Source organism: Mastacembelus armatus, chromosome 9 (genome assembly GCF_900324485.2).
Source record: "Mastacembelus armatus chromosome 9, fMasArm1.2, whole genome shotgun sequence".
In the NCBI taxonomy this organism is placed as follows: Eukaryota; Metazoa; Chordata; class Actinopteri; order Synbranchiformes; family Mastacembelidae; genus Mastacembelus; species Mastacembelus armatus.
Genome location: NC_046641.1, coordinates 10,409,255 through 10,436,335, shown reverse-complemented (window position 1 = coordinate 10,436,335; position 27,081 = coordinate 10,409,255). Strand labels below are relative to the sequence as shown.

The 27,081-nt window shown below is 41.5% G+C and overlaps 1 protein-coding gene across 3 annotated transcripts in view; it reads right to left on the bottom strand.

The window, feature by feature from the left end:
* The window catches only part of arb2a (ARB2 cotranscriptional regulator A), a 140,654-nt gene that overhangs the window by 38,234 nt on the left and 75,339 nt on the right, over positions 1-27,081 (bottom strand). For all 3 annotated transcript variants that reach the window (XM_026320916.2, XM_026320918.2, XM_026320917.2), the window contains exons 9-10: positions 9,625-9,741; positions 3,455-3,539 (exon numbers count right to left, since the gene is read on the bottom strand). In XM_026320916.2, the coding sequence (XP_026176701.1) occupies positions 3,455-3,539; positions 9,625-9,741 (202 nt within the window). The remainder of the gene's footprint in view (positions 1-3,454; positions 3,540-9,624; positions 9,742-27,081) is intronic.

Here is a 27,081-nt window from a genome sequence, read left to right as displayed (position 1 = left end):
CCTTTGTAATTAATAATCAGCTTGGACAATGAGTAATCACCCAAGAGGAAGTTGTGTGTGCATATGTGTGTGTACTGATGTAAGTGTTATTCGAAAAAAGGGTTTTCCCACCTTTGAAATAGCATTTACTGATTTACATTTACTTTACTGATCAAACAACCAACCATCCATCTCACCAGAAAAAAAGTCAATAAACCAAGCAACAAAAACAGAGAAGCCCTCACAAGAAAAATGACTATAAGACTGCTTTTTCCTCTTTTTTTCATCTATCTATTTCTTGTCATTCTCTTTCTCTCCCATTTTATCCTACTCTTTGCATTTAAACAGCAGTCAAGGTTTGGAATGATTACATCTAGGGAAGGCCTCTGCACCTCCACTTACACAACACTCCCCAACTTTTTTCTCTGTCAGCCTTGCAGCTACTCCATCACACACACAAAAACCCACAAAGGAAGCATTTCCAGCAGGAGATTGGTTCCACTTTATCTGCATATTTAACTTGTGTTTGGTGTGCTCCTAACAGATAAAATTCTGCTTGTGTGCCAGGCCACTGCAAATCGCCAGAGCAATGACCTTCTTGAGGAAACAAATTCCTTTTGCAAGATGGAAAAAAGAAAGAAATTTTAAAAATGTAAGGGAGGGAAGTTAGCCAGTCAAATGCGAAGGGAATGGGTCCAGTTTTTATCACATTTAAAACAAGAAACTGAGATGTTAACGGACACCCCCGCTATGCGTCACTCTCCTTCCCTCTCTGAGTCCTTCCAGCCCCGTCAGTGTGCCATGCTGGTATACCGGCGTTTCTTCGCAGATGATTAGGAATAACAGACAAGCTTTGCCTCCACTTCTCCCTATCTTCTTCTGCCAAAAGTCTACCAGCATGGAAAACACAATCATCATATCATCACTGCTCCACACAGGGAGGCAGGACGCAAGCAGGAGAGAGGAGCGGAAGATGCATAGAGAAACTAGGAAACCATGAAGAGCATGGAGAAGGGGGGGCAGAAGGGGCAGAAAAAGAGCAATGGCAAGACTTGCCCTTCAACTGTTCTCCCATCACATTGCCTGACCAGTCCCAGAGTCCATGTCTAAACACATCCAATACTCTGTTAGCCTTCAGACATTTTAGTATCTGTGTGTGTCTGTTCCAATGCCATTTTCCACAGCAGCCGAGTTGCCCCGGGCCTGCCTCAGTCTGGCTCCATTCAAGAGCCAGAGTGGCGACCATGGTTCACATGGTGATGTGTGTGTGTCTGCATATTTGCACGTCAGTGTGCATGCATGAAAACAAGGACTGTTCTCTATTGCTAAGGCATTTTATGGTCAACCCTGATTACCCCCACCTATAAACACACACATACTCTTACCATAGCAACCCAGACCATAGCCATCATGGTAGCAGAGGAAGGGACTGTTGGGAGCTGCACGTATGTTGATTGAAGTCTTGGGCCATGATGTCCTGACAGCCTTCCCTCAACCTACTCTCAACCTCATCACCTCTGTTGCCCTGCTGTGACTCTGGCCACAATGGCTGGTGCCTGTGAACCTGCCAGGCTGCCAAGGACACAAAGACGACCGAGTCAACCTTTGACATCAGAAGCTGCCACCAAAAGACCAGAGACAAGCTGAGCTGGCAGCTCTGTTAACAGGCCAGAGACTAGGACCTTTTCAGCTCAGTTAAAGTAGCAAAAGTCAATAGAGCACAAGTCAATAGTGCATACATACAGATGGACACTGTGTCAAACAGGTCTGTGACAATGTCAGGCATGCCAGCAGTTTCAAAAAAGAGACCTCAATATCTTGGCTGAAAGATTGCTGTCTTTTGACCAATAGACATCACTGAGAAGAGACATAAAACATCAAGTTAAAAAACTGACATTTGAACATGAAATACAGTATGGGTTTTCTATTGAAGGATAGATGACATTTCAAGGAGCTGATTCACTGGAAGATGTTAAGGCCACCCACCCACACAGCTCCTTGTGGAACATGGTGTTTTAGTGGCTGAGATGAGATAGCAGTGTTAGAGATATATTCACTGACATGTGGAGCATGTGTAAGATGACCTATGCATTCACCATGGTGTCGGTGAGGGGCTTTGAGGAGAATAAACTCGCAAAGAAGCAACTCCAGAGTGACGGTGGAAATCAACGATGAGACAATGATGTGTCTATGCAAGTCTATTTGTATGTGTGTATAAATGTAACAAGCAATACGGATACGCAATGTGAAAATGAAAGCTTTTAATACTTATGCTAGATATAATATTTCCTGTTTATTATTTACATTACTTTATGCATGGCTTTCCTTTTGTTTCTGTGTGTGTGAATGCCTCTATCCCTGTGCGTGCATGCCTCCATGTGTGTTACTCTTCAAACAACACTGCAATCATCATCTCTTATCATGGTCATGTTGAGGATTACGGCTTTCATCCCTAATCCTACATTAAGGACACATTCTCATGATGGCCATGACATCATCAAGGCCAGTCAACTACAGAGAGGGCACGGGGACAGGAAGCCAAACACCACAGGAGAGGATTAATGAATATAGGAGACAGAGTAGATGATGAAAAAGAAATAGGGAGGGGGCGTGACAAAAAAGACAAAAATAGAAACAAAATCAAACAGCGCACTTCTGTAGTGCATGTGAGAAAGACTCTGCTTCTGTGTGCATTTGTGTTTTAAGATAATCTGCCACTGCTTCAATTTCTTAGTTTCTCTGACAATGATTCTTCTCAGTCAGCCCTACTAAGACCTCCAATCTACCAAACACATGTAAGCATGTACACACAAACACATCTGTTTTCATCCCGCCTGGGAACTTTACATTGATTTACATTAATTTCCGGGTGACTTACCATAGCCTTAATGCTAAGAGCTACAGTAGTTGTCTAACTCTAAACCTTCACCAAGTCATCACCCTTAAATCTACTTTGTGGGGTCCAGCATCCAGTAATAGGTAGAATAGAAGTTGTTAGTGGGATGCTGGTTTTGGGTCCCCAGAAGTATCAAAAAACAAGCTCAGAATTACTGTGTTATAAGCCACCGAAGAACACAAATGCAAAAATACGACAAACAGAGGACAGTATTTGTATTTTGCACATCTGTCATTAATGCTTACTTTTGCTAGAAAATCATTTCACTTACCTGCCATGGCACATCCTCTCATCTACTCAACTACACCAACCACACCACTTACAATGAGATTCATGATTCAAAGATTTACCTTTGTTTAAAAAATAAATGCTTGTTTAACACTGGCATAGCACCTTCTGCCTGATTATGAAGCGCCTAACCTAATTTTTTTATTTCAGTCTCTGTTGTTCAAGTGTCTTGAAATTAATCAAGTCAAATTCAATGCCGATTCATTATATATGGCAAACGAAAGCAGGATTGATAATCTTGGGAGTCGATATCAACTAATAATGTCATCATATTGGAGTATATTTAGATACCTGCAGAAACTCGGGGGCAGTCTGGCAGCATGTGATCCAGTTGTGTGTCCAGGGGCTCTTGACTTGATACCCAGTTACAACAGTGCTGTAGGGATAGAGGAAGAAGATTTACAACTGAAAACCCTGAGGATACATTTCTAATCATAGCTATATGTTGCTTCTACAAAAGACTTAAATGACTTCTACACCGATTACTTAAGGCAACTGGACAATTTGTTAATGGGAAATGAATGTGTGGGAACCAGCATCCTTGTGCACACAAATATGAAGAAATATATGCTCAAAGACAGAAACAAAGAGATTTGATGTAGAGATGAGTGTCTTTTATGCTTTGAAAACATTTTTTTTTTATTCTGTGGATATATATCAGGTTTAATTGAAATTGAAAATATTAGCAAATAAAAAGTACGAAGACAAAGAAAAGGAGGACAAGTTGGAGAGGACAAAGGGAGATACAGTAAGCGAAAAAGAGGTGTGTGTACAGCTGAGCAAGGTGGGGGGAGAGAAAGAGAGACAAGAACAAGCAATTAAAAGCTCTGTGACATGTTGCTCAGACAGCTTGCCGTTTGTTTGTGGTGGAGAGCTGAGGCCTTCTACCATGGTGGATGAGTGGATGCCCTGGGGGAGGGTGTCTGCCCAGCTTGCTGACCCATAACCCCCTGCACACACCCCTAGTCCTCTCAAACCCCCTGTGCTTGACAACTCTACTGTCAAAAAAAGGAAAAGACCTCTTTATCTCCTTTTTTTTTGGGCTGTCTTCATCTTCCTGTCTATGTGACAGTCCAGTCCCTCATGCTACCTTCTAAGTTATTTTAAAACAAACTGTATCAATTCCACATTACAAAACAACTGACTTTTCCCATGCTTGGAGTTTTCATTGCCTAGGTCAGGAGATGAGAACATATCAAAGTGTGTTTTTCCTTTTGACCATGCAATGTGGATTGGTATGCTGTGGCTTGTCAGGTTAGTACAAAAACAAGGGAAAGGGAGAGAGGGAAAGAGGGAGGCTGAGAAGGAATGCTTGGAGAAGACGTTCCCCAGATAAGATAAAAGTTCAATAGAAGAAAGAGAAAATGTAAAGAGATTAGAATGTGCAGCTGGCGTCCTTCTGAATCACTGCTTATCTGCCCTTGTTTACTTTCACCCTGGCCCCTTGACAGCCATTACAGTGTTGTGCATGCTTGTGTGTGCCTATATGTGTGGGTCAGGGATAGTATTGCGGGGGGTCTCCCACAAAGATGCGCAAAGTTGTGAACCCCTCAGACTCAAATAACCACACACATGCACCACATTCTTGTGACCCTGACTCCCAAGGCCCTGAAAGGGGAGGGACTGGGTAGTCAAAATCTGTTAAACTTCACATATCCACATAATCAACCACAATATACCAAAAAAAAGAAAAAAGATTCTGTTACTACCTGTTTGGCACATACCACAACTTCAATGATTTTTTTTTTTTTTACTATAACCTCATATAGAAATATAAAAAGTCATTAAGAGACATCATAGTGAAACATCGCCCATTTAAATGAATATTTAGCAAGTAGCAGCATGGTAACAATGATATCAAGTGAGTAAATAAAAATTCAGTTGGGGAAATACGTAGAAAAAGGTACATTATTCAAGTAAAGTCTGGCTTATGGGGTTGATTCCGATCCGATCAAAAGAAATAAAAAATGAACTACACTACAAACTAATTTTACCGCTTAGTCACCCCTTAACCTTTTTTCTCTATATTTCATGTTCTTCATCCCTATCACTCAAAAGTGCTTACAGATGGAAGCGGAGCCAAAGAGATTGAAGAAAGATTGGCACAAAGATTGGGGGAATGGAAGGCAGGACGAAAGGGGGTGGGGTTCAGTGTTGAAGGAAGATGACAAGTCATCGTGGTAAACAGTGGCATATTGTGTATTTTTAGATCCTTTGCTTTGCCCTAGATGTGCTCTCCTCTGAGCCTGGGCTTGAGGGCAGAGCGTTGCAAAGCGGCAAAGAAGCAGTGGGACTCCTTGACTGCTACATCAAGTGTCTCATTGTATTTTCTTTAATTCATTCAGTCTGTCTGGAGGAAGATGTCAGCTGGGCTGTGGAGCAGTGGGCTGAAGGCGGCTGGAGAGAGGGGAAGGAGGGGAGTCTTTCAAAGAGCTCTCCTCCCTCCCCCTTCACCTCCACCATCACCACCAATGGAGGCAGGGAGGCCAGGGTATGAATAGATTTGTCAAGGCAACAACACACATGTGCACACAAACTCTTGCATTAACGTGCGCACGCGCACACACACACACACACACACACACACACACACACACACACACACACACACACACACACACACACACACACACACACACACACACACACACACACACACACACACACACACCCAGCACAGCACCAGTGCTGTGGGAGACTACAGGCATAACAGCAGTCACATAAAGGCAAGGCCTGCTGGCTGGGATTAGAGAAGGGCGATGTGACAAAAGGATGGCACATCACATCGGCTGCCTCTGACGCATAGCATCATCACTTCAAGCAGCTCGTCTGCCGATCAATGGCACCATTGAACTAAAGGCAGACAGAGAAACAAACATGTAAACAGATTTGACTCTTCCCCCACCTCTGCTGCTCTGTGCATGCCTTTCTCCCTACGCATGTACCCATGCACACACTTAGCAAGTCACATTGCTACAGAATGTATTGTATTTCTTTTGAATCCCATCACTAGCGTTATGTTGTTCTATCTTCTATGTCAACTAATTCTCTTCTATGCTTATGTCATAATTACTGCATTTATAATCATGACCTGCTGGCACAAACAACCCATGAACTTGTTTTTTTTTCTTCTAGTCAAGAGTGGAAGACAGTCTGCCACTCTTTCACATAAACAGCACATACGCCTGCACATACACTCAGGGATTAATGGACACAGAACCCTGCACTCAGCTAATGACAGGGTAATTTAGCAGAACCATCATGAGGACCAAATGGATTGTTCTTAGGTGTCTATATCTAATACAGAGCAAGTTTTAAAAGAATACACACACACAAGGCCTTTTAAAAGGAGATGGTTGGACTCTATTTTCCAAAACCTGCAGAAAACACACAACAAAGTCAGATTTGGCTAGAATTCATGAACTGACTTTAAACACAGAAATATAAAAGTACTAAATAAAGAAAGTGACTGAACAATTAAATAATAATAATTATATTTTTGATAAAATACAATTGGCTCTATTTCAAAGGTAAAACAGTATTGCCACCTCTTTCTGAAAGCACACAGGACTAATTCCCATGACAGAGACTCAGTGCTATTTCTACAAAAGTCTGCTTAACCGTAACACATATGACAGCCTGCAACCTAACTTCTTAGAAAGAAGTCCTGAGTGTCAATTCTTTCTCACTCTCTCTGCGTCTGTCTCTCTCCCACCTCCTCCAATTCCTGTATAATCTCTATGGATTAGGATGGTTTATTCATGACTATAGTGTACTCTTTATGTATGTGTGTTTGTGCATGTGTGAATGTCTGTGTGCGTGTGTGTGCTCTGGGCAGGCCACTAGAGTGTGACAGCAGGCCAGCACAGTGACAGGAGACACCTTGGAGACTGTGACAGGCTGCCAGCTGTACACCATCATTTCATTTCTCCCTCACTCACTTCTCCTCACTATGCTACTCATCCATCTCCACATACATCTCTTCATCTTCTTTCCTCCATCTGTATTCACTCCATTCATATCATAGCTGTCTTTTTGTTTTCTTTTCCTCAGCTCTACCCTGTGCTTTCTCGGCAGTAGTCAGAAGGATTTAAATAATTGAACGTTCCTCATACTTTATTTTCTTTGCCCTTTTCTTTCTCAGTCAATGAATGAGTTTTTCTATCTCTGCCTCTGCTTATTCCCTCTTCTTTCTCTTTTCTGTCACCTTCACTCTGTATTTACTCTCCTGGCGGTGACGTCAGTTGCCCCTCGTCTGACCCATTTGGTCTATATAATCTGGCCCAGCAGGTGCTGATCTCTAAATCCCATCTTCTCACTTTTACTCTCCTCTTCTCATCACTCCATCCCACCATCCAGTGACCTCCTGAACCCCGGAGGGACGGAATTATCTCTGCCCAAGGAGAACAGAGCAGTGCTCTGCTGGAGTGCCCCGACCTCACATGCACCCATATGTATGGGCACCCATATTTATGCACCGCCCAGGGCAATATTCAGGTTCACTGATAGCTCCCCTCTGTGACATGCTGCACCATCTGTGTTGACCTCTGCCTGTGTTTGTGACTTCGATTGCAATGCAAGAATTGTTTAGATTCAAGACGCTTGACAGTATATGGTTTATTGATAGAGATGTCCTACCCTAAAAAGGAGCATTATATGCATCTACTACCAGGTCTGTGCATGCTCATAAGATTGTATGTTTTGCACTGCATCAACAAGTGCATGTACCTGTAGCCTGAGGATTGTGTGATCATTCAGACACAAAAATCACAAAACTGAGCCAACAAACCGAGCCCATAAATCATCTCAAAGCCACAGGATTAGCAAACTGGGAGGAGCACAAAAGAGACCTTCGTCTGGAACCACTGCACATACAGAGCATTGGTTTTTAATGTAAATAAATGTAATAATATTTCAGATTCACATCAAACCTGATCCTCACCTGGGACATGCTATCTAGCATTGTCATTTCGGCCCAGGTGCCAGTGATGTGATGAAAAACTAAACCTGGGTTACACAACTGAAGTTACCATCAAGATATTGTTTTTGTAAATTTTTTCATTATGTGTCAATAGGATGCAATTTGCAAAAATAATACACATCTAGTGACTTCACAACGATCACTACCTTAAAAAATAATCTGAAGATTATTTGGTTTTTGAGACCATAAAACACATTTTTGTTGGTAAATACAATCAATGTAAAAAAATTAACATAAGGGTCTTTGGAAGAAAACATAAACTTTAAACACTTCGTTGGATTACGCAACAGATAATGAATACCCTTAGAATAGTGAGTCCAAAACTGTGTTGGATAAGACAGAGAATTAAGAATTTAAGGAACAGAGGCAGAAATCGCATTTCCTCAAAATTTTCTTTTTTGATATATCATTGAGAAAGGCATAGTCTGGTATAACTGTTCCACTTTTTCCTTCTCATAAAAATCCCTCTAATTAGGCGGGCTCCTTTTTAATTCAGCCAAAAAAGGACTGTGGGTTAATGAGAACGCAAATGTGTGAATCCTTGCCTGTCCTCTTCTTTCCACTGGACAAAGAAGGTTATTTGAGATTTATTGTTCTGGGTAATCATCACAAATAGAAAATCACTTAACATTCCAATTATGCTGTGTCCCACACATCCCTTAGATGAATCAGAAATAGGAGATGCTAGACAAGGAGAAGGGTCCAGTGTAACCTTGAATCCCCAGCACTGAAACTAACAAACACATTCACTGATAAGTAACACACTTGAGCACACAAACAAAAAACACACATGTGAAATGGAAGATGACAGAAGTGGTAAAACAAAAGGCCAGGGATATAAAAGAGGATGTAATACAAATAAAAGTAAGTGTGTGTGTGTGTGTGTGTGTGTGTGTGTGTGTATATGACATTTGCATCTCTGGCTCTCAAGCAGCTCTGGTCTTGGCTGGTCCTCATCTGTATGTGCATACTGAGTGAGCCCAGGTGCTGCGTATGGCGCAGAGGTCACACCAGAAAGGGCAAGTGCTAAAATGAAGCTAACACAAATGCACATGTGCACGTGCACTCTGTCTCACACACTTACCCACAAGCACATATAAGCACATGCATGCACGTTTACACATATGCATGCCCAGCTGCATACACACACAATAGTTAGAGTTGACTCTCTCAGGTATTCACTGACATGCACGTATGAAGAAAAAGTGGGGGCTGATAAAAACAAACACACACACACACACACACACACAAAAGACAGACAAAACACACAAACAATGGTTCTCTATAACTTCTAAGGCTAGCTATTGGTTAGGGTTACCTGTGCAGGTCAGCAGGGAGAAATTACATAGGAGAAGAATCTGCGTGACCTCAGCTCACCATTGGGTGAATTAAATGTTGAGATGTGAGCTCAGGAATGGACTCCTTTAATGCTTTGCCTTCATTACATGTTTGTGTATATGAGAATGTGTGGTTATTTCACCTGCTGCATCCAGTCCTGCATGCTTTTGCTGGTCTCCTGTAGCCAGATGCTGTGAGCAGAATCAGTCAGAGCCACAGCGCACACTCGATTCTTCACCTGCATTTCCCTCTGATTCATCTGCCACAAAAAAATTTTTATATGTGTTAGTCACTTCTAGGATGTTAATGATGTAGTTGCTGTTGAGAAGCACACTGTTTCAGATAACACTTGATTGACAGAGACCTGGTGCTGTAAGAAATATAATATTAATAACTTCTTTAGAAAAACAAAGAAAACATTTGGAATTGTACAGATGTGAAAAATTCAACTAACATGACATACACATTGTGTCAGTAGATACCTGCCTAATAAAATTCTTATTCCCTGTTCAACACACACTGTCAGCGTACTACTCGGACCATGATAGCAAAGCCCAGTGAACAGCTTTGTAACCAGCGAATACATTCAACCTGGTGTATTAGTATAATGTTATAAAATGAAATATGAAAGGGCTGCTCCATCATAGCATGTCCTTGTCACGTTCTGTCTTTCTCTGTGCATGTTCTGTCTCCACTCTTAATACTCTGTCCCTTCACATGTCAAAGAGAAAGTGGCATCCACAGGCCAGTTCCTATTCCCCTCTGAATGTCCACGCCAAGGAAAATGTCACACAAAGGACTTGTTACTGCACTACAATAGACTCCAACACAGTTGGTCCTACCCCAAGGAGTACTGTAGTCAGGCCTTGGGAAGGAGCTCTTTCACTCTGCTTCACTCTAAGATAAAACAGGAAGAAAAGAGAACAGGACTTTCAACAATAGGTTAACAATCACTTACTATATACAGTTAAAGCTGTGAAAGAGGACCGGTGGACTGGGGATTGGCACAGTGCTGCAGAATAGCATTAGGTTCAGTGCTTGCATGATCATCTGCACATTGTAATAAGGTCAAACAGACCAAATGTTAACATTAATGTTTTATGTTTAATGTTTATGTATCATCGCGAGAGGGGAAAAACTTGGCAGTGTCTTTGACTACTAGACTTCCGGTGGCAGTGTTTATGGCTTGTTGACTAGCACTAATGTGATGTTAATGTTATAATAAAGGTTCTACTTATCTTATGTTATATGTCATATGTTAAATTACATATAATGATTATTATAAATTTCATGCTATTGCGACATGCTATGCACCGTTTGAAAAAGTATATTCCAGCAGTACAAGTCCTATTTCTCCACCATTAAGACTCACTGAAAGACCAGCCAAAGAACTGCAGAAATAAATGTCACATTATGAAGCGATGATTAAAAATTTTGTTTTACCTGTTTTCTGATAATAAATTGTTTTTATATAAATGAAGCTTAAAAGTGGCACAGGGTTTAACAGGTTAATGCTAAGGTAGGTACTGGAATTTAGTGAGTGGTTGATTCTGGCAGGTAAGAATGGGTAATATAATAGTCTATAAAAGCTTAGGAATAATAAAACAAAATAGGACTGAGGCATAAGTACAGCCAGCTGTTTTGGGCAGACTTAGAAGGCTTATGCTGGAGCTACAATATGAATCTGTGTCTGACACGCAGACTGAGGGCTAAGGCTGGAGCAATCACAGAGGCCAGTTCTGGCTAGCTGGCTGTACATCAAAATGACAGTGGGCATTTGAATACATCCTCCCTTGACCAGCCAAATTAAAGTGGGAGTGTATAGAGATAAATGGAATCTATTAAGGCACTAAGGACTCATACATCATCCAGCTGATAAGGCTTCCGCCGGAACATCTTCACTATGGTGGAGGATAGAGCAGACTGCAAAGGGAGGTACAACCACGCAAACAGAAAAAAAACACATAACTCTGGTGACAGACAACAAAAGAAGAAAGACACTGCACATGTATGCACAGATACATTCGCTCCATCTCACAAAATCATACAATCACACACAGATACACACTCCTGTCTGTACTCCCTTCTTCATCGCTTGGTTGAAAAGCTTTCCTCTGGCAGAACTGGGCCCATGGGAGTAGCAAAGTCAACCTTTTAAAGCTGGAGGTGTCAGTCAAGGTCCTGTTTTCTGGTGCGAGCCAAACAGGCCAGTCCCTGAATATAGGGACTGCTAACAGAGGCCAGGAAACAGGAGACAGTAGAGTGACTGCCCATGGAAAAGCACATGATTTCAATCCAGTCAAAAATATCACCCAAGCTGGGCAGAAAATGTAACATTTTTTCCATTTTCCGAGTGGACAAATGGGTTTCTACTTGGTTTTATTGTACTTATCGGAACATGTTATAGTGTAGTACAGCATATATTATATACATCGTATATTTTAATTTTTGATGGAAAAGTGACATGTACATTAAATAGATAAGGCTCATTTGACAAAACTGGTATATTAAACATCTAATTTAGCTATAATTAATTTGGCAATTTTGTCAAAGTGCACTATATTTGCCAACCTGCCATTAATGACAGTTTAAGTCTCTGATTAAAGTATTCTGACATGCCACTTTTAAGACAAAGTACTTTCAAGATAACAAAGGATATGCAGATAGATGGAAGCAAGAGATAGAGCAGCAACATTAAGAAAGATGAACAGAGGAAGTGTGTGCGTGCATACCTGTGGGTACATGCTGGGATGTACAAGTATGAGTGCAGCTTGTGTATTTATTGTATAAGAATGTAAAAGGACTGCACAACAGAAGGGTAGTTTGATGAAGAAGCAAGTGAATGACAGCAGTTAGACAAAGACAAAGGCTAGTACAAACAAAAAGGCACAGCTACTAAGGTGGGAGTGCTGCTGGATGGATGTGCCTGTAACTGTAATACTGGACTTAAATATTTAGACAGTGCATGATTAATCTCGTATAGACAGACAGGCTGGAAAAATGCTTTTAAAAACTGAAAAACAAAACCTTTGGAAACCTAAAATTCAGCACCCAGAGATGCTTTTAGTAGGTAAAAACAAGTTTCTAGCTAAATTTTATGGCTTTGAAATAACAATAAATGACTGTCTGCCTTTCTCTAACCAACTTTTGTGCTCACACTTCTCTAGGATTTGCTATTCAGAGATACTCACATAGTGTTGTATATTTGCTGAAATGAGAAGGGGAAATAAATCACAAACTCTCGCCAAGCAAAGTCTGTTTTCCTGATGATGCCTCAACCGAAGATTAAAGACCGAAGAACTCCATCTCCCAACACTGGCTATATCAATCACTTGTTCTGACAGCTCTCATTGCTGCAATGCCTACACACATATGTTTGGCTGTGGTAACAGTTGGGGTAAAAGGTTGACAAATAATGACTCCAGGAGAGAGTGCTCTATGCAGTGTGGCCCACAATGATTTCGACACCACTGGGGCCCATGTTTTATAAGCCACGATGACAACTGTGGTTAGCTGCGTGTTGACAAGAAAATCTGAGTGTGTCTGTGTCTTCTTCTAGATGGAAGGTATCAATAGTAAACTTACAACCCAATTAAAGGCATAAAGCCACATGCTCCCAAGTGTGAAGAGATGTAAGCTAAGTTATCATCTGACTCATCATGTTAATAATTTTTACACAAAGTTAGCCCCTGAGTAAGTGCTAGTCATCTTTATCCAGAATGTTAAATGTGCTAATCCACTACGCAACCACAGACTGCAGCTTTAACAAGGAAACAGGCCAGCTGTTGTGATCAGTCTTCTATCAGACAGGAAAAAAAAAAAAGGAGAAACATGTGGAAATACTTGTTGCACTAAAACCAACACACAGATGTTGAGACATTTGCTGCCTCTCTGCTGGCCTTTCCTTTAACGTTAAAACACCTGGACGTGTGGAGTAAAGTTCAGGTGGGGGTTGGACATGGGGGGCTAGTTTGTATAAAACTGTAAGAAAGCAGAGTAGTAAGGAAGAAGGTTATAAGAGGAAACTAGGAGGAAAAAAGAAAGAAATGAGGAGACGGGTAAGAGACGGGACAGATGTGCACAACAAAGAATATTTATGAATGTTTTATTGACCCCCATGAGGAAAATTCTCTTTTCCCTTGGTCCATTTCACAGGAAAATGAGACCACAGGGTCAGTTTCAGAGCAGCACCCCTGAAGCAAGTGGGCTTTTACTGTCTTCTGAAAACATAAGCAGAAGCTTAAGCTGAAATGGAAACGATGTGTCCCATCATAGAGCTCCACACCTCAGTCATCATACTGAAGGTCGGCCTCATACACACTAAAGCACCCTGATGTAATGTTTATCACCAGTCTCATTTCATCGCTCTTCTGCACCATTTTAGGCATATAAGTCTAATTCAGTTGAATTATCAAGGCCACTTTGACATCATAAATCAGTCTGCTACAAAAAAAAGTTGTAAAAGAAATTTTGACAAGCTGTTTTTTAAACACACTGCCCCACTTTAATTTGGATGTAATTTGACTGCAACTACACATCACATTTACATTCCTCTGACTCACCATAATAAAGCTGAGTCACAACTGATGACATAAAGTCCCGGCCCACCCCCTCCACCCCACATACATTCAAACTCTGGCTGAACTTCAAAATCTTTCTCCCTCATAAACCATTTCTTTTCTGCTTTCTCTGCAGAGGGCTGGGCTATACTCTCACAAACATCACAGACTTTTGACTGCTTGGTTTTCACAAGCTCTATGAAAGAGCTAACCCCTACGCAAACAGACACAGAAGCAGACACACATTCTCTAACCCCTGTATCTTGTACCTGACCTCTCAAACGACCCTCAGAAAAGTACAGTGTTTAGCCCTTTAAGCTCCTTCCTGCTACAAAGCCAGCTAATTGCTAGACTTTTTGTTGTGCATAATCTTATTTTCACCACTGACATGGAACGTGATACGTGATGGGTGTGTGCATATGTAAATGTGGCTCTGTGTGTATGAAGGGGGTGGGGGGGCATATTAATCATGTTTATTTATCTGGACGAGGAGTTGAAACAAGCGACGAGACATCATTTAACAGCATGCTAAGCTAATCTCTGGTCGAGATAAATACTTCATTTCTCTCCTCTCCCCGTGACGCTCCCTTGCTCGCGACTGCTCCACCGACGCTACATCTAAACACCGGCAATAATAAAGACAATTATTTAGGCCTTTGATAATTATGTGTCAAAGGCAGCGAAAGCCACTAGATAATTGGGCGAAAACTGAATGGTAATCCACAATGGAGATCCCCGTGGGGAGACAGGCAGACTTATCCCTCGAAAGAATGCAGAGAGAAACAGGCAAAGACAGAAGGATGAGAGATCTTTAAGGGGCCTTGCTCACTGTCAGATAGTCAGTGTGAAAAGCCACAATTATACACAGAAAGTGCAAACAGAGCGCACTAAACACGAGAAAGGACAGCAAGGAAGAGAGACAGAGAATAAGAGAGCAGAGAAAGAGAAAGAGGACAGAATGTAAGCAGGACTGAGTAAAGACTGAGCAGAGGCCAAGGGGAAGGAGGAGAGAGAAAGAGAGAGACACAGAAGCGCCCCATGATGATGCCAGTCAGAGACGAGGCTTATAATGTGGCTGCGCCATGCACTGCCAACAGCCACAGATAATCTAGGACTACCCACTGAGCACTGAAGCACTGCTTAAATATTTGATTGATTAACTGTCCTGTTGCTGCCAGAGAGTAAGAGGAGAGCATCAGAGAAGCCAGGGCGAACACGGAAAAAACAAACAAACATGTATGCGGGTGCACACCGGAAGGTTGGAAAACACATGGCGCTGACACACTAACACATACACCCCCATAAATCCCTACACGCCAACATTGGAACAGGAGCACAAATACAAACACACACAGACATGTACACATTGCAAGCATGTGTAGAGTCTGCAATGACAGTGGCAAGGGCTGGAAAAAACAAACATAAAGGCTGACTGATGCTCTGGCAATGACTTTTTTGTATCATAAATCAATGAGGACAATAGACTTAAAGACAAACAGTGGTTGAGTTGATGATTCTCAGCTGGATCTGGCTTTTAATGACTGGGGGATTCACCACAGGGATAATATCTGTGTGCTCTCTCTCTTATTCCTATGACTGTATGTGTATGACTGTTTGTTGCTAGGAATTGATCTCAGGTCATGGAGGGGCAAACGGGAATGGGAGTGCAGCATGTTCAGCTACTCTACTAACAGTACCTTGTCTGTGACAGATACACACATACCAAACACATTTATCCCTGTTCGTCCCTGGCTGTGAAAACACAGCCAGCTGGCCCCCCACGCTCCGACACTCTCCACAGGAAGAGACAACACCAGTGCTTCCTGTGGCTTTGATGCAGCGGTCGCAGGTCCCCTGTCGGTCCCCAGCTTCCTTTGTCTTAACCGCAGGAAGGAAGCCCTTTCTAGCACGAGGCCACTGGGCCCCAGGGAATGTGTGTGTGTGTGTGTGTGTGTGTGTGTGTGTGTGTATCTTTCAGTGTTGCGGCACTGTGCAAGGTTTTGCTCACTGAAGTCACATGCATTTGTTCACAGGCTTTTTCCCCCTTCTGACTCTCCAGTTCATGAACTCTGGTCATGGTGAGGCTATACAGAGGGAGCGAGAGAGCACAAGAAAACTGCAATAACTTCCTCCTCTCTTTCCTCTTCTCTCTCATGTCTGCATGCAACAAGCAAGATTGAGGGTATATGGAAGAGAAAGAAAGGGATTATGGTAGGTGGAAAGACAGAATGAGATTTGAGATTTGAAAAGGTGAGGAGGGAACACTGAGTTATGTGAGTGACAGCACCGGCACAGGATGGTGGGAGGTAGTGTATGTCTGTATACATGTTGGGGAGTTTTCTGTGTGTGTATAAACATCCAAACCACGCACACATATACAAACACATACACACATGGACAGATACACACCAACTTCAGCGGGGGTGCTGAGGAAAAGGAAGGCCAATAAATATTTACTGACACAGCAGAAGTGGAGAATGGCTGTCCACTGGTGGAAACAAAAGGCAGAGGATGAGGAGCGGCATGCCAGGAAACCTGCTGGCTGCAGGCACTGCGTCCCGCTTGTGCCCGCATGGAAAACAAGAGGAAGAGGGGAGGGGGAGGGGGCTGAGGGAGGATGTAAAAGAGGTAGGGAAGAACGGATGGACAAACGGGGTTGTGGGTAACGGAGAGCTCATAAATAACAGCAGCCTGGTGCCGAGCAACTCCAGTTCATTCAAAATAATGGATTTAGTTTCCTGAAGTGATGGCTGAGTGACAGCTTTAATGTGTGAGGGAGCTGATTTATTCATAAAATTATTCATGTGTAATCTAGCATGTATATAAAAATGTACTTTATTCTTAATAATACCTCAAACAAACTCTATATGGCTCCACAGCCATAATCTCTCTTCACAATTGCCCCCATAATCTGAATCAGAAACATCAATCTGAAAAGCCTAGTTGTTACTCAAACATCATCAACAATAGCCCTACAATGTTCACATTGAAATGATATTGACACAATTAAGAAAGTGGAGAAAGTTTTGTAAGATTAATAGCTAAGGATGTTAATATATTGTTTAGCAACAGCAATTACAGAAATTCTCCAAATGGCAGTTTCTAATTAGGCAGCATTCCTTAACAAAGTGAAATTACAGCATAGCGACTAATTAAAATCTAGTGTTAATTAGACTACGTTATAGTTAAGAAAACTAGCACAAGGTACAGTGGGCAATGTCTTCATCATTCCCACATCAACTGGCCATATTACCAGATTTGGTCTGCAAAACGATGCAACAAAGTTACTTTTGCGCATTGGATATAGTTTAGGCCTCATCATGTCTGCTTGCCTTTTCTCTCTCTTTCTTTTCAAGTGCCTTTCTCACTGTCTCCCAACCCTCCGGCAATGCTGTAAAATAGAAACCTAACCTCAATATTTTCCCTCACGGTACTGGGACTTGCTGGCCCATTAAATTCCCCTTCCCATGTGTCAGCTTGCACATTTCCACCATGAAATTTTCGTATAATTAAACTTTCTTAATGATTTATAAGCTATAATAATAGCCGTAAGTATTTCAGAGCAGGTTAAAGGGACAGCCTTTAAGTGCATGCCAGGGGATGACCCTGTTTCAACACAGTTTCGGATGGGTGACTCTCAGCTGGAGATGAGGTTGGATTGGGTGAGGGGAGAATGGGATTGACAGAGGGAGGGAGCAAGCAGGAGGGCCTAACGAGAGTAGGTGGAGGAGGAGGCTGAGACCTTTATGTCACAACTCAGGGTGAGACTGACACTAAGGAGAACCAAGGGCTCCCTGAAACCTGGCAGGGAAGCGACGGCTTACCGCAGACAGAAAGAGAGGGACACACACGAGCAGAGCAGGCACAGGTAGCAACAGAGGCAAAGAAAGTGGTGGAAGGTTGGAAACCCTGGGAAAAATAGACTGGATGCAGGCAAAAAGATACAGGTAGAAAGATGAAAAGAAACTGAACAAGAAAAACTATAGTTAGATTATATAGCTAGATAAAAAAAAATACCACGAAGAAAACTATGAAATAGAAGTTAAATAAACTACAAGAGGCACAGACCAAAGTTACTGTACAAATCTAAAGCAGTACAGGATTCTGTGTCTAAATGATGTGCACAAGCAGTTCACATACACGTTCTAGGGCATACATAAACACACACAGATGTTTGCTCTCTGGTGCCTCTCTGATGGTGAGGCTGATATGATTGCCACTTAGGAAATCAGTGTGTTTTCACACCACTCTAAGCTCTGCCAAAGCTAATGTGTTAAATATCCATCGGGTGCTGCTGTCCATTTCTGAGACACACACACAGACACATGCAGCCTTACGCACCGATAAACACTGATTCCTTGTACTAACTGCGCCCAAAGTTGGTATCCAAGCCAAAATTTCTAAATTGGGGTCCAGTGAGAAATTTCCACCAGCCTAAGATGTGGAATTCTCTAAATTTGTTGTGAAAAAGGTTGAAGTGGAGCTAATTTTTAACAATTGTGTGACTTTCCTCACTCTTCTTTCTGTTACCAAGAAATATCCTTTTTTCATATATCACTGTTTCATATAAACTCTCTTGCTGCAGAAATCAACACATAAAGTTCGGCTACTGTATGTGTTTTTGAAAAGGTGGAGCCTGATGGCAAAATCTAGCAAATATCTCAGTGGACTGTTTTTCACCTTAGCTGTGAATGGGGGAGGAGGAAGGGAAGGAAAATGGAACAAGAACAACAAATCTGGAGCCTCCTGCTGCTCTGCACATTACTGGCATATCAGGTGTGTGCGGTAGAGAGAGAGAGAGTGTGTGTGGGGGGTGTGTGTGTGTATTTTTGGTTTACGTGTATGGGGCTGCAGGAGCTGGATTCTGAGGGGAGGTATTTTGTTTAAACTTTCAGGGCCACTTGACCCATCTCTGAGTGACAAGCTGCCCATGGACAAGCAAAACAAAACAACAAAAAAAAGATAAAAAGAAGAGAAGGAAAGAGAAAAACAGTGGTAATGAAGGTAATGAAAGACAGTGTTCCTTCCTTCAGTAATCATCATCTACTTCATCATGTTTGTTTATCTCCTGTGCTGTGGGGCAAGTGAAAAAAGAGTGCACCCCCCAAAAAATAAAAAATAAAAAAAAGGAGGGGCAGACTCTGTGATCCTCTAAACTCAAAAGAAGGAGAGAGTGAGGAAGAGAAAACTACAGAGGGTCTAGAGAAATTAATGGAAATATATAACAATCTTAAATTAACTTTTCATTGCCAGTAGCCATGATTTGAAACAGCTTTTTAATGATAGGGAGGATGAGTCAGAAAAGAAAGACAGACAGAGAGAGAGAGAGAGAGAGACACACACACAGAGAGAAAGAGAGAGTTGAGGCCATATCACAAACTGAACAAGCTAGGGGAAGCCAGTTTGCCCGATCAAAAAAACTTTGCAGCTCTCAAGGCATGCTCACGAAATAATTATTTTCATGCCTAAAGTAACAAAGAAATAAGACTAAGATGTTAAGATTTCAAAATAATGGTAGTGCACGGTACAAAAAAAATACAAATCAATTCAATTAGTCACTTAAAGAGGCAGAGTAAAGCAAAAAACTAACTCATTTTAAATACCTGTATTACTTGATATTCTGTTGGTTTTAAAAGTAAAAGCATTTTCTGTCTTTTATTTTTTAATAAAAATTTAAACTCTATAGACACACTAAAATAAGGTAAGGAAATGTCTGAATTAATGTAACATTATACACTAGATCAATATTAGAAACTAGATCAAATAAACACTTCTAAGGATTATTATTTCTATTATTATTAGTCATAGTAGTAGTAGTAACAGTTTTGTTGTAGCATGCGCCCGTTTAAAGCAGACTGGCTAAAACAATAGTTTCAATAGAATTTATTTACTTTTGTTATTCGTCTTTTCTACTTTTGCAATATTTAATAATGTACTTATTTGAAAGGAAAGAAAGTGTCAACCATAATATTCTTTTGCACACAAAATGAAATAATGATTCACTTAATGAACTAAATGTGAAATTTACAGTAAAGTAGCACACCAGATGAGGTGCTTTTCAAGTGATATTATTGATTAAAAACAAAACCTGAGAGAAGAATGAGGAGCACATAAACAGAGTGCACACACAGACACATACACCTACACACTCACACACTTCAGTATAAAGTATATTATTAATCTTATAAAAAAGCAATTAAATCAAAGTGGTATAGAGCCTGAAGCTATGAGGACTGTCAATTCTGCTGGAAATGCCACAGAAGATTACAGTTGGGTTTGTGGATTCCATGAACCCTCTTTTTGATTAGGGAGTCAATTATTTCTCATTACTGAAGATGCTATTTCAGAAAAAGACCTTGTCAGTCAATCATGCAAAAAGTCCTCGAAAAGCGTGAATAAACCATTAAAGAGAGAGGCAGATGGAGGGGTGGGGAACTGACCCTTTTCCCCACCCAAACTCCTACTTGTAGTCAAATTACCTTTTTAACTATTACACCTCTGTCAGGTTTTTGTCAGCGTATGGTAATTAGGGCCTTCAGTGGAGAACATTTGAAAAGAAAACAGTATATTTATTAGTTTATCTCAGAGAAAGGCATTTACCCAGAGCTGAAGGTAAGTTTGAATGTGGTGATTATCTTGTCATTTTCAGGCTGTTTGTCTAAGAGTGTGCGTTAGTAGGTGTTTGTGTGTATGTGTGTGTGCATCTCAGTGTGACTGAACACTAGTGTATATGACTCCAGGTAATGTGCTGTTGTGTGTGTGTGTATTTGTGTGGAAGGACATACACGTGCATTCATACATATATATATATATATATATATATATATATATATATATATATATATATATATATATATATATATAATATGTATTTATATGTGTGTATGTGTGTGTGTACTTAGCTGCTTTCAGCACAATGATAGGCGAGCACAGCACATTTCTCCCATCTTCTTTGTTCTGTGTTGGGTTTGACACCTCTAAACAATAGCGGTGCTTCATTTCGCCCAGCCCCAACCCACCGCCAACCAAACACTGCATGGACGGGAGCTGCCAATTAGCACTATCAAACACCCCTCATCAGCTGTCTGCTTACCATGAAAAAAAATCCCACAACAAATCAATAATTCAAACTTCCCTTCAGAAACAATCACATTCATCGGTGGACTTCAGGATACACAGGAGAAGTGAAAATTATTACTAATTTTAAAGTATGAATTGTGCGTATACAATAAATACACAGAAAACAGAGTACTTCTGGTGCACATTAAGTAGAGAGTCTCTAAAACTCACAACCAGCAGAGTAGAAACAAGCTTATGTGTCCATTCTCTATTCTCTCCAACTTTGATGCTGAGAGCTGATGTTTATTTTGGGGGTGGCTCTTCCTTGACCTGGCCTGAATGCAATCAAGGTCCCTTGTCTGATTTGCTAGCCTTTTGGATATAGTGGGCTATCTGTCGCAGTCCATCTCTTTTTGCTCACACAAAACTGTCATCCACTTAAAAAAACAAAAAAAAAACAAAAAAACACACAACTCTATTTTAATTTATCTACCCTTGTAGAATGCCACGTTGGGTGAGTTGTGTTTTTGGCGGCCACCAGGCAGCCAGATGATGTAGTGCGACCCAGGGGACAGAGGGCCGACGTGGGGAGAGAGACGTGAAGAGGGGGGCCTGTCATGGAGAGAGGGTCTCAAAGGGCCGGAGGTGAGCAGAGGAGTCTGTGAGATGACTGTCGCTACTCTCGGTGGTCCAAGCCCTTTTCATTAACCCACACCCCTGGGTTCACCAAACAGAAACAGAGGGTGAAAATAGGGACAGGGAGGTGCAGACGGGTGCAGAGCACTAGCCCTAGTGACCACCAGAGACCTGCTGTCTTCCTGCCTTCCTGTCTGTCTGAATCCATTACAGACAAGAGACTGCTTTTTAACAAAATACAAACACAAACAGGAGCACATGCATGAGTACACAGACAAAACACACAAAAATACACATGCACTGAAACCTGTTAAGGGAAAGACAGGGGTAACAAAGGACAGGCAGTGCCCCCTAGTGTTTTCATAAAAGAGAAATCAGATCAAATCAACGAACCATCAGCCCAAGGACAGCCACAAAAACAAATACTGAGGGGTGAGTAAGGAAAAAGAGAAAGACAGAGGAAGAAGCAAGAGGTGAAGAGGCTGGATTCATGGGAGAAGTGGCATCACATGTGGATAGCACAAGGGTGGGGGTGGATAAGAGAAGTGAAGGGTGTAAGACAGTGGGGGGTGGGGGGGAGAGGGGTACAGGGAGAAAAAGGTGAAGAGGGGATAAACGTTAAGGGGTGTGTATGGGTGATGGGGTGCACTAGCCGTAATGTCCACCAGAAACCTGCTGTACATGTTAGCTGATTGGTGGTGGTGGAGGGGGTTTAAACGATGTCTGACACAACCAAGATGTTTTCAATGTTTGAGGCCGAAAAAGCAAGAAAGTGAGAGGGGTACAAGTAAAGGGAAAGAGGTAGACAGGCAGGCCATGCATGAAAACCAATGTCAGAAGAGTGCAGAGAAATCATTGAGTGTGAAGACATCTAATAGGAAAGCAGAGTATATAAATGAGACATGGACGGAGGGATGGATGCACGGATGGACAGACGGATGGACGGACACAGACACAGACACAGACACACAGACACAGACACACACACGCACGCACACGCACACGCACACACACACACACACACACACACACACACACACACACACACACACACACACACACACACAGACTGAAGTGCTAAACCACCCAATGTGGCCTGGTAACTGATCTGAACATAAACCACAAACTAATGAGTGACATGAGTTGAGAGAAATGAAAACCAAAGTTACTGGGACAACAAACAAGCCTTTTGGAGCAGCATGTGCACTCATGCTTGAAGATAAAAACATTTGTACACAAACACAAATGCATTAAAAACATCTGTGCAAATGCATGCGGGTGTGTTTTATTTTTTACTCAGAACAACCAGCTTCATAATCCCACCATGAAACAAGGCCTACCCTTCGGTGAGTTCCGCATTCAGCTTCAAGTCAGCTAAGACATCAAAGGCTGCTCCACACCAGGAGTCTGCTTGCTCTCCTTCTCCCTTCCTCTCTCTACCTTCTTTTTGCACTATCATAACCCCCATCGTATTTCACAGCACATAAAGCCCTAAAATGGCACATAAAACAGTTCATCTCTTTTCACTGTCAGCTTTCCAGGCTTAAAAAATTAAATATGTTTTACTGCAGGTACATAACTAAAACACACGCCTGGAAAGAATGCCATAAAGGATTCAAACTAGGCTTTCCATAAGTATCGCAGGCTATAGAGTTGTGAATAGATCAGCTGAATAGTCAGTTTGGGGTGTTTTAAGCTTGAAGTGCAGAAAATATGAAGTGAGTGAGGATCTGCAAGATTACTAGTTTTCAATCACTGTGCATTTTTGTGTATCCATTCAGAAAGTAGATGTGCAGGAAACAAACTGCACATCCTGCAGGTGATGCATTGACACTGAAGAATCCGTTACACATACACACTAAGAGAATGCTGTGACCCAGGAGCAGAGGGCTTGGACTAGGCAAGGCAAAAAACACCAAACAATACCAGCACAGGATTCAATGACCTTTTAAAGTACTGAGGTGAAACACAGAGCGGAGAGTGAAGGAGGCGGGCATAAGATGGAGATGCTGAGTTTGAAAGAAATAAGTAGAAAGGAGAGAGAGGATGAGGGAAACAGAATCAGAGGAGGCAGAGAAGGTTTAAACTTCAACCCTAGAGTCACTGAGTTCGCTGACATTTGCACCAGGATCCGCCTAGCTGTTCCACACAGCTTTTCAGAAATGACACTTTCTTTCCTTTCAGTTCCTAACACTTATTCTTCCTCCTACATATGCCACAGAATGAGACCATTCATAGTCTTGAGGGCAGAGCAAGAAAAGAAGACAGAAAAGCAAACTGGATTGAATGTGTTGAATTCGAGTGATGCCTGCGTGACAATTTGCAACCTTGTATGTCCTCAAGATTCCTCTCGCATATTGTATGCATTCTTATGGCAGAATTAACAAGGGGGGAGGAAAAAAAAATGACATGTGACAAGCGATTCATTTGAGCTGTCAACATGTCATCTTCACCACATTCAAACCTCACGTCAACTGTTTGTATTCCATCTCTGGTGAAGGTGACCTAGGTCGTAACCAGCTGACATACCCAGAGACAGCAGGTGAATGCATGGAAATACCACAGAGGGAACAGTGAATGCAGGAGATGGATGAGATTGAAAGGCAAGTTTTAGCTAAAGGACAAATAGGAAAAAAAGGAAACAAATGAAGACACTTTTTTTTTTTAAAGCACCTTGAATTTTCAAGTAAGAAAAAACATGTCTTACAGATAATTAATTTAACATTTTAGATGATATTGAATGATACAGTTCAGATTACAATTTCAACCATTTAGCAGTTTAACAAAAAATAAATTAACAGCACTTCAGAGATAAATTTTTAATACAGCAGTAGACTGTGAGAAGGGGGAAGCAGTGAAAAAAATTGTGTTTTTGAGCAGACGTGTTGAAAAAGACAATATAAAAAACAGTGCGAAGGAAACAGACAGATGTGAGGTCAGTCTCGAGTGAAGGATCGGCGTGAGATAGCAAAGAATGAAGAAGCAAGGCCAATGTGGAGCTGAGGTTAAGAAAGAAAAGGGAAAAAAGAGTGACTCAATCAGAAGTAAAAGGGAAAAGCAAGCCAAAAACACTCAGAGGAGTGTGAGTCACAAAATGAATAACAAACAACAGCAAGGAGTGGTCTGACAAAAGTGGCAATGAACAAAGAAAGAGTGAGTGCGTGAAGGAGAGTTTCATTGCAAATTAAGGAGGTAAACTATAACATCGGGGCGAGGAGTGAAACAAATGGACAGCACTGCCCATTGGGCATTTAAGAGTGAATGAAAGAGCGAGAGAGGTTGAAGTATAGGATGGGGAAGAGAGGGAGAACTTGCTTCTGAAGCAACGACGTGAGAGGAACGAGAGAGGCAGACAAAGCTGCGCACAGCTCTCACAAAGCAGAACAAAGAGAAGAGGTGCATCATGGGAGTCTGAGCCTTGTGCCACCACTGACGCCATGCTGAATAAACACACAATGGAAGATACGTGCAAATCAAAATGTAAAAACACAAGCCGTCACGTAACAAAGAATTAAATGATTAATCTATAGACATCTGTTGGGCGTTACTGTACTTGGGCAAGAAACTTAATTACTCTAAAATAAATGAGACCAGGGTCAGTTTTCTTAGTGTCAATGCTTTACCTCCTCAACCTCTGTAAAACTGTACAAATACAAGAACATGCAAAGACAAATCCAATCACATTACCCATTAAGCATATCATATAAAACCATATAGAAACAGTATGGATATAATTGGGGTCTGTCCGACATAGAACTTTAAGATTACATAGCATAAACCATGCTGCTAAAACATAGTAAACCTAGACAGCTGACTTAGTCTTGCTGACTAAGTGAATAGGTGGTGCAAAGACTGCCCAAGCAGCTACAAGGTAGACAAAGCTATTAAAAAATAAATTGAAAGAAAGCAGAGGGAAGATAGCTGCCTATGTAGCAAAACTGATACAATCAGACCAAAGGTGAAGCAGAGGCTGAGGCTGAACATGAAGGATGAGAGCTATTCAAATTTTAGCAGTAATTCAAGTAGAGTATTAGTGGAATTGCAGGTATTGTTTAGTGTTCTGCGTGTTTCATTGCATGTTTCAGTATTTGCATATATGCAGCACATGTGCATTTACCTTCTAAGGCAGCCAGCATATGGATGCACAGAATGACGTTGTAAGGACACAGAGGTGGCAGGGTGAAACTGGATTTTTCTTTCTAAGTGTCAAAGCAAAATATGCGAAAATAAGAAAGATATTGGTTCTAAAGTTTTCCAACTATTGCCTCTGACTCTTAGTTGCCCCCGTCTTATACTCTGTCTGTCTTTTTCGTCTCCTTCCTCTCTCTCTGTTGGTCTCTCTCTCTTCCTCCGGCAGGTCTGATATGCTGGAGCTGCAGCTGAACTCTGAGTAGCACTGTCTCCGGGAAAAAACAAAGTGATCAATGTGAGAAGGCACGGGGCGCTCATGGACAGGCCAATCAATGGTGGAAAGAACCTTGCCCAGGGCCTTATGCAAATGGAAGCACGTCCCGTAACCTCAGGAGTGAACATGCGCACTAGATCAATGGGACGACGGTAGAACCTTACAGCAAGATCAGCCTCAGTCAGTAAATATGTAATGATGAATCCCTCAAGATTTAACTGAACTCAAATGAACTTCAACTGGCGTGGCTTCTTATATCACAGTGGCAAGAACAGCCCCATGCTGAAGAGGGGGGTATGGGTTGGATGGGCCAGGCCAAGTGAGATTAAAAAGAGCCTGTGCACAATGATGCACTGAGGACAGATGGATTTTTTACTTCCTTTTCACTACGGTGAAAAAAAGAAGAAGACAAACAGGTGAGAGGAGACTTATGAATAGTCACCTTAACAATACTTTTTTGAGATGTAATGATTTTCAATTACATCACCATGGTAACATCCGTGTGTTTTGAGGAACGAAGAAGAGTGGGTAGCAGTGAGGACCTGGTGAAAGCAAGCTCGTTGAGTTAAACCAGGGATGGACAAACCAAGGACTGTATAAAACCAACTGTTTGAAATGACAGCTGATGTTTAAAAAAAGCCTCATATTCTGAAGAAATTGCTATCAATTAAAACCACAGACCTATTAGAATTTGTGCAAGACAAAGTATGCGCAACGTGACTGTTCTTTCGGGGAGACTGATAACAACTACGACAACGGCATTTACTGAAAAATCACAAAAAGACAGACATTTAAACTACTGACTAACACTGATAGAAGATCGAAAAGAACAAGTGGAGTATAAATATGTTTACTCTCAAATAAAAGAACAACACATACAAAGAAAAAGGATTCTTGAAACGATGATGAAACCACAACGTCTGGAAGTAATCCTGAAATA